This window comes from Muscardinus avellanarius (genome assembly GCF_963383645.1).
Source record: "Muscardinus avellanarius genome assembly, chromosome: 13".
Classification (NCBI taxonomy): domain Eukaryota; kingdom Metazoa; phylum Chordata; class Mammalia; order Rodentia; family Gliridae; genus Muscardinus; species Muscardinus avellanarius.
The window spans coordinates 129,083-142,416 of NC_137799.1; the positions used below are offsets into that span (position 1 = coordinate 129,083).

At 39.0% G+C, this 13,334-nt stretch overlaps 1 protein-coding gene across 1 annotated transcript in view; it reads right to left on the reverse strand.

Moving 5' to 3' along the window:
• The window catches only part of CACNA1B (calcium voltage-gated channel subunit alpha1 B), a gene marked incomplete at both ends in the record, with an annotated part of 192,014 nt that overhangs the window by 23,869 nt on the left and 154,811 nt on the right, over positions 1-13,334 (reverse strand). The window contains one exon of the mRNA XM_080708432.1: positions 181-308. Within this exon, the coding sequence (XP_080564558.1) occupies positions 181-308 (128 nt within the window). The remainder of the gene's footprint in view (positions 1-180; positions 309-13,334) is intronic.

Below are 13,334 nucleotides of genomic sequence, written 5' to 3' on the forward strand. Positions count from 1 at the left end.
AGCTAAGTATCATGGGAAGTGGGTATCAGTGCCATCGTACATGGAGCAGGGTGGATCCCCGGCAGCACACCAACATCCAGCTGAGTGCTCAAGGGAAATATGTCCAAGGCCACCCTAGCCCTGTCCCAAGAGCCATGGGCAGGGACCCCCTGAGGACCACAGAACTCTGGGCTCACTCACCATGCAGCTGGGTCGTACTCAGCCCAGACCCGGATAAACTCGTCTAGGTGGTGAGGCCCAAGGATGGAAGAGTCCCGAGTTAGGTACTCAAAATTGTCCATGATCACAGCCACGAAGAGGTTCAACATCTGCAGGACAGAAAGAAGAAATAACATAGGAAGACCTCAGTCTGCCCTCCTGCTCCACCCTCACCATCCAGCCATAGTCTGTGTGTGACAATATCAGGAGAGCAGAGTCACTCAGAGTCAACCAGGCTCAGACCAGCTCTGCTGCTTGGACTCCTTGTACCAGCACTTCCAGGAGCTCCTCAGCCCCCAGAGTTCTCTGTACCACTTTGAGTCCTCTGAAGGCTGTGCTCTCTACTACTACTGCCGTTTCCTAATGCAGGCCCCATAATCTCTTGCCATGGTTTACCCTGCTGATATCCAGGCTAATCTCACCTGGCTTAGTGAAGGCCGCCATCTTACAAAGTTGGAATTCACATAACACACAATAATTTTTATACTTTTATTAGTGTATTGTAATTACACATCATAGTGAGTCAAAGTGATAAAATTATACATGTGTCCATCACAGTTTATTCCCTTCTGAATCTTACTTTGCTCCTGCTCTCCCTCCCATGCGTGTGATGTTGTTAGTGATGCCTTTGGTTTACATTGAACAATTCCCTCCCCTGATCCACCCACTATTCTCCTGGTCTCTCTCCTCATTCACCTGCAGTCCATTTTCTTTCCTACTTTCTCTGTAACTTCCATTTTTGAGAGAAAACATAGGCCCCTTCACTCTCTGAGACTGGCTGTCTCACTGGGCATAGCAGTTTCTAGTGCTAACCCTTCTGCTGTGGCTCAGTAAAATTGCATTGTGTGTATAGGCCACATTTTCCTTATTCACTCATCTGCTGATGGACACCTAGGTTGGTCCCATAATTTGGCTATTGTGAATTTTTTTTTTTTTTTGGTGGTACTGGGGTTCCTGGAAGCCCTTCTACCTTGGGGCTACACTACCAGGCCTATTTTATATTTTTATTTGGAAACAGGGTCTCCTAAGCCAGCATGAGCAACTGGCTTCGAACCTGCGCGATCTTCCTGTCTCCGCCTCCCAAGTGCAGGGATTACAGGCGTGCGCTACCACGCCCGGCTGTGAATTTTAATGCTATAAACATGCATATATCACTATAATATTCCAACTTTAATACTTTTGGAAAGATACCAAGGAGTGATATAGTTGAATAAGATGGTGGCTTATTCCGAATCTTTTGAGGAATCTCCATACTAATTTCCATAGTAGTTATAATAATTTATACTCTACACCTAGAGACAGGAGGAAGATTAGAGCTCCTATTTTCCTATATCCTTTCCACCATTTATTATTGCTGTGTGTGTGTGTGTGTGTGTGTGTGTGTGTGTGTGTGTGTAAGTGGGAACTGAACCCGGGGGCATTTTACCTTCAAGCTATACCCACAGCCCTATTTTTTATTCTTTATTTTTAAACAGGGTCTCCTTAAGTTGTGGAGGGTCTCCTACATAGCTAAGGCTAGCTGCAAGCCTGTGATCCTCTCATCTCAGCCTCCCAAGTACTGGGATTAGCCACCGTACCTGACTCATTGATTGTATGCTTGATGATTACCATTCAACGGAGTCAGATGGAATATTAGGGCAGTTGTGTGTGTGTGTGTGTGTGTGTGTGTGTGTGTGTGTGTGTGTGTGTTTGGTCCTGGGTATTGAACACACAGGGATTGTACCTCTGAGCCCCCACGTTTTTGGTGCTGGGGATTGAACTCAGGGGCATTGAACCTACAAGATACACTCCCAACTCTTATTTTTTATTTGAAATATGGTCTCACAGAGTTGCTGAGAACCTACATTGCTTTTTCTTTCTTTCTTTTTTTCTTTCTTTCTTTCTTTCTTTCTTGTGTGTGGTACTAGAGATTGAACCCAGGGGTATTCTACCTCTGAGCAACACCCCCAGCCCTTTTTATTATTTGGAAACAAGGTCTCACTAAGATGAAGATGGCCTCACTAAGTTGCTGAGGCTCGCTGTGAACCTGCAATCCTCCTGTCTCTGCCTCCCAAGTACTGGGATTACAAGTGTGCCCAATCACACTTGGCTAAGCCTAAGTTTCTGAGGCTGGCCTTGATTCTCCTGTCTTGGCCTCCCAAGTACTGGGATTAAAGGATTTTACCATCACACCCAGACTCAGAGTAGTTTTGTTTTGTACTTCCCTGATTGCTAATGACACTGAGCAATATTTTATATATTTGTTGAGCACACATTTCTTATTTTGAGAGGTATGTATTGAGTCCAATTGCCCATTTTAATTGGGTTATTTTTGTCTTTTTGGTGTTCTGCTTTATGAGTTCTTTATATATTCTATTCTAGATACTAGTCTTCTATAAGAGGAGTAGCTGGCAAAGATTTTCTCCCATTCTGCCAGCTCTCTCTTCAGACTCATTACTTCTTTGCTGCATGGAAGCTTTTTAAATTTGATGGCATTCCATTTATTGATTCTCAATTTTATTTCCTGAGTCTTAGGAGTCTTATTGAGGAAATCTTTACCAGTGCCTTTACGTTAGAGAGTTTGTCCCATGCTTTTTCTAGTAACCGCAAAGTTTCTGGTTTAATTTCTAGGTGTTTGATCCATCATGAGTTGACTTTCATGCAGGGTGAATGAGATAGGGTCTAATCTCATTCCTCTACATGTAGATATCCAGTTTTCCCAATATCATTTGTTGAAAAGGGCATCTTTTCTCTCGTGCATGTTTGTGGCACACCTGTCAAAAATCAACCAGCTATAAGTGTGAAGCTTTGCCTAACTTCTACTCTAGTCCATTGGTCTATGCATCTGTTCTTATGCCAATAACATGCTGTTTTTGTTATGTTTGCTCTTTAGTAAATTTGAACTCAGGTATTATGATGCCTCCAGCATGGTTCTTATTGCTCAGGATTGACTGGCTCTTCTGAGTCTTTTGTACTTCCATATGAACTTTAGAAACATTTTTCTAGCTCTGTGAAAAATAACATTGGTATGTTAAGAGGGATTGAATTTTAATTGAATCTGTAGATTGGTTTTGGTAGTATTCTTTATTTAGGGAATATTCATTCTGCCTATCCAAGAACATGGTCTTTCCATCTTCTAAGGTTTTCTTTGATTTCTTTCTTCAGTATTCTTTAATTTTCCTTGTAGAGGTCTTTTACCTACTTAGATTTATTCCTGAGTAATTTTTAAGGCTATAGTAAGTGGAATTATTTTCCAATTTTTTTCAGTGGATTTATAGTTAGTGTATATAAAAGCTATTTATTTGGTAAGTTGATTTTTTACCTGGCTATCTTGCTGAATTTGTGTATCAACTCTAAAAGTCTTCAGGTTGAGGATTTTTTTCCTAAGTATAGGATCATGTCACCTGCAGAGATAATTTTTCTTCTTTCCCTATTTGCATCTCTAATTTCCTTCTGTTGTCTAATTGTTCTAGGATTTTAAGAACTATATTCAATAAGAATGGTGATTCTTGTCCTGTCCTCCCTTTCCTCATTCAGTATGATGCTGGCTTTGGTTTTGTTGCATATTGCCTTTATAATGTTCAGGAAGTTCCTTCTATCCTTAATTTCCCCATTGCTTTGTACATGAATAGGTGCCACATTTTGTCAAATGCTTTTCTTGCATCTATTGAGATGATCATAATCATGTGATTTTGTCATTAGTTCTATTCATGTGATGAATTATATGTATTGATTTATATACATTGAAACAATGTTGCATCCCCGGAATGAAACCAACTTTGGTACACAAACTTCTTGGTGTGGTTTTGAATGTAAATTGCTAGTATTTTATTCAGAATGTTTGCATCTAGCCAGGCATGGTGATGCACACTTGTAATCCCAGTATTTGGGAGACTGAAACATGAGGATCACAGATTCAAAGCCAACCTCAAACCTCAGAAACTCAGAGACCTCAGCAATTTAGAAAGACTATGTTTCAAAGTAAACATTAAAATGATTGGGGAGTATATCTCAGAGGTAGAACCCCCTGGATTCAGTCCCCAGTACCAAAACCCAATTTTTTTGTATTTAGATTCATCAAGAATATTGGTCTGTAATTTTCATTCATTGTGGCTTTCTTATTAGATTTTGTTACCAAGGTGATACTTTATAGAATGACTTTGGGAGTAATCTATCTCTTTCTATTTCCTCAAATAATTTAAGGAGCACTGGACTTAGGTCTTTTTTTTTTTTTTTTTTTTTTTTAGATCTGGGGATTGAACCCAGGGGCATTCTACCTCCAAGCTACATCCCAAGACCTATTTTTTATTCTTCACTTTGAAACAGGGACTCATTGAGTTGCAAAGGGCCTCACTAAGTAGTAGCTGAGGCTGTCCACAAACCACGATCCTCCTGTCTCAGTTTCCCAAATGCTGGGATTACAAGCATGAGCCAACATACCCTCTCTTAGTTCCTCTTTAATAGTCTTCTAGGATTCAGGTGGGAATTCATCTGGTCCCAGGCTTTTCTCTGTTGGAAGGATTTTTATTATTTTTTCAAACTGTTTGTTATTGGTCTGTTTAGGTTTTCTATATCCTCTTGGTTCAATTTAAGTAAGTTGTATGTTTCTAGAAGTTTGACAGTTTCTTCTAGATTTTCTGATTACTTAGAATATAAGCTGTTCAAAATAGTTTCTAATGGCTGGGAGTGGTGGCGCACGCTTGTAATCCCAGCGCTTGGGAGGCAGAGACACGAGGATCGCGCAGGTTCGAAGCCAGCAGTGCGCTGGCTTAGGAAACTCTGTTTCCAAATAAAAATGTAAAAATAGGTCTGGGAGTGTAGCCCGGAGGTAGAAGGGCTTCCGGGAACCCCAGTACCACCAAAAAGAAAAAAAAATAGTTTCTAATGATTTTGGGATGTCTGTGATTTCTGCTCTTATTTTAAATATTCCCTAACTTCTACTGGCTTTGGGTTTTCCCCTCTTTTTCTAGATCCTTGAGATGTATCATTATGTTATTTGGATTTATTTATAAACTTTGTTTTTTTTTATATGTGGGCATGCAATGCTCTAAATTTTCCCCTTAAAACCACCTTCATAGTGTCCCCCAAGATTTTGGTTGTGTTCATTTTCACTGAATTCTAGGGATTTTGAATATCTTTCCTTTTTTTCCTTCTATGGTTCAGTCCTCATTCAAGAGTGTACCGATTAATCTCCATGCATTGGTGTGATTCATCTATATTTTCTTGTTGTTGATTTCTAATTTTAGCCCATTATGATTTGAACATATGGAAGGGGTAGTATTCATTTTTTAAAATTTGCTAGTACTTGCTTTGTGACCTAGAACATTTTCTATTTTGAAGAAGGTTCATGAGCAGCTGAGAAGAATGTGAATTCAGCTGTTTTTGGGTAAAATATTTTGCAAATGTCTGTTAGTTCCATTTGATTCATAATATTCTTTAGGTCTGAGGAAGTCTTCGCCCATCTTTTGTCTGGATGACGTATCTTATGTTGTGAGAAATATGTTGGTATCTCCCAGTATTATTGTATTGGGGTCTATCTAAATCTTTATGTCACGTAGTGTTTGTTTTATGTGACTGGGTGTGCCAACGTTTGGGGCACAAATGTTACTTTTTTATTTCTTCTAGTTGGATTGTTCCCTTTATCAGTCAGAAATGACACTCTAATTCTTCTGATAAGTTTTTGAAATCTTCTTTTTAGATAGTAGAGTTGAAAACTGCTTGTTTCCAGTCTTCATTTGCCTGAAATTTCTTTTTCTTCCTTTTACCTTTAGACTGTGAATATCTTTGCTTATAAGGTAAGTCTCTTGAAAACAACATACAGTTAGATTTTGGCTTTTAATTCACTTGGCCAGAATGTCTTTTAATTGGGGAATTGAGGTCATTTACATTCATTGTTAATATAAAGAGATGTTTGTTATTTCCTGTCATTTGGAATTGTATCTTCTGTTTGGTTCAGTTTTAGTTCTTCTTTGCTTAGTTGTTCTAATGAAATTCATACATTCTCTGGCTCTAGAGGTTTTTTTTCTAATTTCTTCTTTGTGATACTTAAGAGTTTTCTGTAGAGCCAGCTTAGTAGCTGTGAATTCCTTTAGTTTCTGCTTACCTTAGGAGATTTTTGTCTCCCCATTATTTTCAAAGATAGTTTTGCTGGATACAGAGATCTTGTCTGTAAATAATTTTCTTGAAATGATGTATTCTTTGCCCTCCTAGCTTTTATAGTTTGGGTTGAGAAATCTAGAGTAATTATTATTGACTTACCCCTGAGTGTGACCTGGCCTTTTTCTCTTGATACTTTTCAGATTCTATTCTTGACCTCTATGTCAGTCATAACTTAGAGAATGAACTTAGAGAAGTTCATTTTTTATCTTGTCTATTTGGAGTTCTGAATGTTTCCTCATCTACCAAGTTTGGAAAATTCTCTGATACTATTTCTCTGAAGACGTTATTTATACCCTTGGTTTGTACCTTCCAGACCTTACTAAAATTCAGTTACCCTCAGGTTTAGTCTCATGACGTTTCCTCATGTTTCTTGAATGTTCGGATCATGGTCTCTTACTGGTTTTCTTTTTCTCTTTTTTCTTTCTTTCTTTCTTTCCTCTCTTTATTAATTTATTTTTATTTATTTATTTATTTTAATTGGTGCACTGTATTCATACTTCATAGTGGGATACAAACTTTTGTAGACATACATGCACACATCACCAGTCAGCCCTCACCCTATCCCCACCCTGTTCCCTCCCCATCCCTCCTTCCCATGCTTGGCTTAGTGGTTGACATCTAGTATTATAGCAATTTATCCAAGTATAAAAATGATAATCTCACACAACAGTTTCATTTGTTTGATACCAAGCTTTTGATGACTTAAAGATAATAATTCAATATTTCTTTTTGCTTTCTTTCTTACCAGAGAATATTTTTTTCTATTTTTTTAGGTGAAACTATCATATATTTATATATTTATTTTTCAGAAAAAAATCTATCCTAATATGGAATATGGACTCTAGATACCTCAAACGATCTTCAAAAAGAACAAAGCTAGAAGATATATATTTTCTGATATCAAACCATATAAAGCTACAATAATTAAAACAGTATAGTACTGTTCTAAAGGCAGATATATAAACCATTGGATTTAAGTACAAGCCTAGAGCTAAATTCTTCCCTATATTGTCAAGTTATTTTTGACAAGGTTTCCACGAACATTTGGTGGTGGAAATAATAATCTTTTAACTAAATATTGTTGAAAAATAATAATTACATGGAAAAGAATAAAATTGGACCCTTACCTAATCCCATATACAAATATTAACTCAAAATAGATAAAAGACCTAAATATAAATCTTAAGACTATAAACTTTTAGGAGAAAATCTAGGTCATAAAACCTCACATTAAAATTGGCAGTGATTTCTTGGATATGATTTCAATGGCACAGGCAACAGAAGAGTATACAAACTCCCTAAAAAAATAAAAATATATATATTGTATATCCAAAGACAATGTAAACAGAGTTAAAAGTTACTAATAGAATTGGATAAAATATTTCCAAATGCTATATCTGAAGGTATATTAATATTCCAACTAGAAATCCCAAAAATTAACAACAATAAAGGCAAACAATACAATTTAGAGATAGGTAAAAGACTAACATAAATAATGAATCTCCACAGATAACCAATCTTAGTTGTCTGTTGGATAGAAAATCTTATTTCTCTGGTTCTGGAGTGTGTTACCTGTTTCTTCTTTGTAGTTAATCTCTTTGAGTATTTTCTCTAGTGCTGGTTTTGAAGACATAAATTCCTTCAGTTTCTGTTTGTCATGGAAGCTTCTTATTTTTCCATCTAATTTGATAGAAAGTTTTGCTGGGTAGAAAATTTTTGGCTGGAAGTTGTTTTCTTTCAGAGTTTGGAATATGTTACTCCAAGCTCTTCTGGCTCTCATGACTTGGTTTGGGAAGTCTGGAGTGATTTTAATTGGTTTGCCTCTGAATGTCACTTGGCCCTTTGTTTTTGTTGCCTTTAAGATTCTCTGCTTGGCTTCCACATTGGTCATTTTGACAATTATGTGGCGTGGGGATCCTCTTCTCCGATCCTGTCTAAAGGGAGTTCTATAAGTTTCCTGGATCTGTGTATCAACCTCTTGCTCTATGTTTGGAAAATTTTCTGCTATTACTTCCTTGAAGAGAATGTTGATCCCTTTGGTTTCACTTTCTTTTCCCTCCTCTATTCCAATTATTCTTAGGTTAGCTCTCTTCAAATGGGCCCATATTTCTTCAATGTCAGATTCCTGCTGTTGGATATTTTTTTCTAGATTAGAAACTATGCGTTCATTTTTGGAATGATCATCTTCTAAGATCAAGATTCTGTTCTCCATGTGGTCTAATCGGTTGTTTGTGCTTTGAATTGAGGCCTTTACTTCATTAATTGCATCCTTTATCTCTTTTTGGCTCTCTCTGAGTTCTTTTTGAAGCACCTCTATTATTTCTACAGTTATTTTCCTGATTTGATCTTCTAGAAATCTCTGATTTTCTGTTTTATCGGGTTCTGATGTTGTGGGGTTGTGGGCATTCATTGCTCCAGTGTTATTCCTCTTTCCCATGATTTCGGAGGTTTGTGCCTTCTCTGGGTTCTTCCCTGGGTCACTGCGGCTTCACTTAAGGTGCTCTGGATCTCGAGTCTGTAGTATCTCAGACCCCACTACTCCTTTACTGGGTTGTATCACAGAGTCTCTGAACCAGGGAGTTGATAGAGGCTGCTTTAAACTATGGGGGGTGCCAGGTTGCACGTTCTCCTATGGTGTGATATCTCTGCCACAGCCCCTCCCCCACTGGGTCAAGTCCCAGGGAGTACAGTACCGGGATTTCTCCTCTGGGGCCCGCAATTTGACTCACTGTTCTTGAGTACGCGGATGTAGCTGTACTGGACTCGGTGAATTCGTTGCTGCTGCCACCGGTGGCAATATGGCGCCGATGTCACGTCCTCGGCCATGAGGCTGGCGTATTTTTTCTTCTCTGGTTTTGAGTTCCACTCTGAGTCCCTGCAGCGTGTGCTGAGCTCAGCCACTGGGAGCTTTAGATGCTCCCTGCGCCGAAAGATCCCGCCTGGCTGTTCCACAGCGACTCACTTCGGCTTGCTGTGGCCATCCGGTGAACTCGCCGCTGCCGCGTCCTCGGGCGTGAGGCCGGTGTATCTCCTCTGTGGCTCTGAGCTCTATTCTCAGTCCGCTTTCTCTCTGGAGCCTGGTGATTTTTTTGTTTCTCTGGTGATGGTGTTTTCTGGCTATGAAAGGCGCTTATTTTGTGGTAATGGAGATTGGTTGTTAGCGGGGCTCTTAAGCCCCGCTTTTCTCGGTCGCCATCTTCCCGGAAGTCTCTCTTTATTTATTTTTTAAGTACTGGGGATGGAACCCAGGGGCATTCTACCTCTGAACTACACCCCCAGCCCTAATTTTGTTCTTTATTTTTACATAGGGTCTCACTGAGTTATAAAGGGCTTCACTAAGTAGCTGAGGCTGTCCATGAACCATGATCCTTCTGTTTCAGCATCTCAAAATGCTGAGATTTCAAGCGTGCACCACAATGTCTGCCTCTGGTTTTTCTTTATTATTGATTGAGTGCTCAAGTTTAAATACATTGTCTCCTAAGCTCAAGATTATGTTTTCCATGTGGATCTACTGGTGATAACTTATACTGAATTTTTCTTTGATTTATTGTATCTTTTATTTCATTCAGGATTTGTTTGGTTCTTTTTCAGAGTTTTGTTTCTTTATTCATCCCTGAGTATACTCCCTGATTTCATTACTTAGATCTCCATTAGATCTCTGATAATTCTAATAATCAAGATTCTGAACTCACCTTCTGGCATTTCCTGTACCTCTGCATCAGTAAATTTCATAGTTCTGGAGTTGTATTTATTGTTGTCTTACTATCCTGTTTCCTCATGTTTGGAGGCTTCTTTGGTTTATACCTCTTTTGATAGTGCAGTTTCCCTGCTAGTGATGTTTGGTGATTAGTGTACCAAGGTAAAATATCTCTTATCTGGGTTGGGGATATAGTTCATCGACAGAACATCTACCCCCAAGAACACATCGTGGCACACTAGACTCCCAATACCTCACAGACAGGGTAAATTAAACAACAGAAAAAACTGTTATAAACAATATACAACATTAAGATAAACACCAGGTGCCCATTATTACATCCATAACACTAAAAAACCCCAAAACAGGAATAGCAAAGTCAGAAACTAATAACTAAAACTACAACTAGTCATGAAGTAGATTTAGCTATAAACATTAGGCTTCAACTAGGACATCCACAATACTGATATCACAACAACATGAATGGCAAAAGCAAAAATTATATAAGCTTCATTATATAATTTATAATTTATAGTTTATAATTATATAAACTTCATTATATAATTCAGACAATATGCTTCATTAAGAAAAGAACATGCATTAGGAAGGCAAAACAAGGTTTCGATATTCAAAAGGAGAAAAAAGCGAAGGCAGAATAGAGGCAGCAAATGAAAACTGCAAAGGTATAAAACAGATAAGAGAGACAAAATAAGGTGAGAAATTAAGAAAGAAGAATGAGGGAATTTGGCTATTAGAGGGAGAAGAATAGAAAAATGACAAGAGAAAAAAATGAAAACAAACTACAGAAAGTAAAAATACCACCAACCCTCAACAAAAAAGCAGAGCAAATAACAAAAGGGTAATAAAAAGAAAGCAATAAAAAGGAAGAAGTTGTATGTATGTATGTATGTATGTATGTATGTATGTATGTAAATATATCAATCAGCAAATAAAAAAGGAAAAAAAGAAAAATTTTAATAAAAAATGAAATGATTGCCTGCACTGAGGTGACTGGTGCCATGGACAGGAGTGGAAATGCACTTCTCTGCCAGACTGTCCTTTCTGCTTCATCTTGGGCTAGGATCCCTTTAGAGCCAGAGCTGTTTCTGTTGTTATTGCTTTGTTTTGTTTTGTTTAAAACCCCTTTCTCTCTGTGCATTGCTTGTCATGCTGCAGACTGGAGTGCCCTAGAACTGAAGCTGGTTGAAATGGGTCTCCATGTCTCTGCTTACTAGCACATGAGGGATGGAATTAAAGTACTATCTATCTACTGGAGTTCTGTCCAGACTGGATATATGGATGCACCCAGAGTGGGGCTGGTGCATAGTCCTACAGGGGAGGGTCTGAGAGCAGGGGTCTAGGTTTGATCCAAACTTTCTATTTGTTGGATGGTATCTACTCTGGAGAGATTCTATTGATACACTCTGATGGCCACGCAGATACTCATCTCATAGGCATCTAGTCACAGGGCCTCCCAAGGATTATATCACAGGACAGGGCAACCAACCACACTGGATGCAGAAATCACTGCAGGTCACACAAACTCCCCAGCCTTTGAGGATGGACTCCCAAGGCTTAGACCCTTAATGTAGACATACCCACCTGGTGATTTCCCAGACCCTCTTCAACTGGTCATGAAGACTACCAGACTCAAAGAGAAAGCACACGGCACTTTTCTTCCTATCTCTGAAGTAAACCCCTTGAGTACAATTTTCTCTGTGCCTATTTCAATCACAAACTGCTCAGTACACATTATATTATGCCCCTCAGCAAGCACCGGCTGGCACAGTGTAGCAATGTTTACTAAGCGACCCCAGATTTCTGCAGCAGCTAGTCCTAGAGTGGGCTCCTCGAGAAAGCTCCAGCCTCGGCTCCCTGCTCACCAGTTCAAACTGCCTTTCTCCAGCTAAGTGCAGAGTGCTTTTTTCTTGCCAAGAAGCAGTATTTCCACTGGTTCAGTTGAGTCATGGGAGCAATTGGAAAGTGCTGTCTTCCCTATTTGTCCATTTTTAATCCTCTGAAGTAATCATTTTAAAACATACAGTTCAGTAGCACTTACACAGTCACAATATTACACAATTACCTCTCCAGATTACATTTTGGTCATAATCCCTGTAGCCATTAAGTAATAACCCTCATTCCTCACTCCCCATCCCCTGGCAACTATCAATCTCCATTTTGCCTCTATAGATTTGGTTATCTGGATATTTTATCTGGATATCTGGATATATAAACAAGGAATCACAAAATATGTGATTTTTTATATCTGGTTTCTTTCATTCGGTGCAATGGTTTTGAGGTTAATCCATATTGTGTCATGTGTCGGTATGTCATTCTGTTTTATGGCTGAAGAATATTCCATTGTTGGTGCTACCACATTCTTTCACCCACTGATGGACTCGTGTGTTGTTTCCATATTTGGGCCAATAAGATTACTCTTGCTGTAAACATTCATATATAAATTTTGGAGTAGATTTATCTTTTTAGTGCTCTTGGTTATATGAATGAAATAGCTGAATTATATTTTATACTTAATTTTTTTTTTGGTGGTACTGGGGTTCCTGGAAACCCTTCTACCTCTGGGCTACACTCCCAGACGTATTTTTATATTTTTTTTAAATTTGGAAACGGTCTCTTAAGCCAGCGTGGCTGGCTTCAAACCTGTGCTATCCTCTTGTCTCCGCCTCCCAAGCATAGGGATTACAAGCGTGTGCCACCACGCCCAGCTATACTTAATTTTTTAAATTAATTGCCAAATTTTCTACAGCTGCTACTGTATGTTTATATCACTACCATCAATGAACCACACGTGGTTCCTATTTCTCCATGTCCTTGCCAACACTTATTATTTTCCATTTTTTAATATTATTATAGCTAGACATGATGGCACATGCCTATAATCCCAGTACTTGGGAGACTGAGATAGGAAGATCGCAGATTCACAGCCAGCCTCAGAACATAGTTTTGTCCTGCTGCAACTTAATGAGACCCTGTTTCAAAATAAAAAATAAAACAGAGCTGAGGGGTATAGTTCAGAGGTAGAATGTCCTTGGGGTTTAGATTTAATCCCCAGTGCCATACACACACACACACCACACACACACACACACACACACACACACACACACACTATTAGGTCAGTCTCTGCAACCACTGCTGCACTCAGCCAGTAGCCTGGCACCACCTCAGGCTGGTGTCTTCAGTAGGTGGGAGCCAAACAGCTGAGTCCGGCTGCTGACTGGTAGCGGGACACTGCGGCTGGTGCTCCTCCAGCACAGCTCGGCTCTGGCAGTGGTATCTC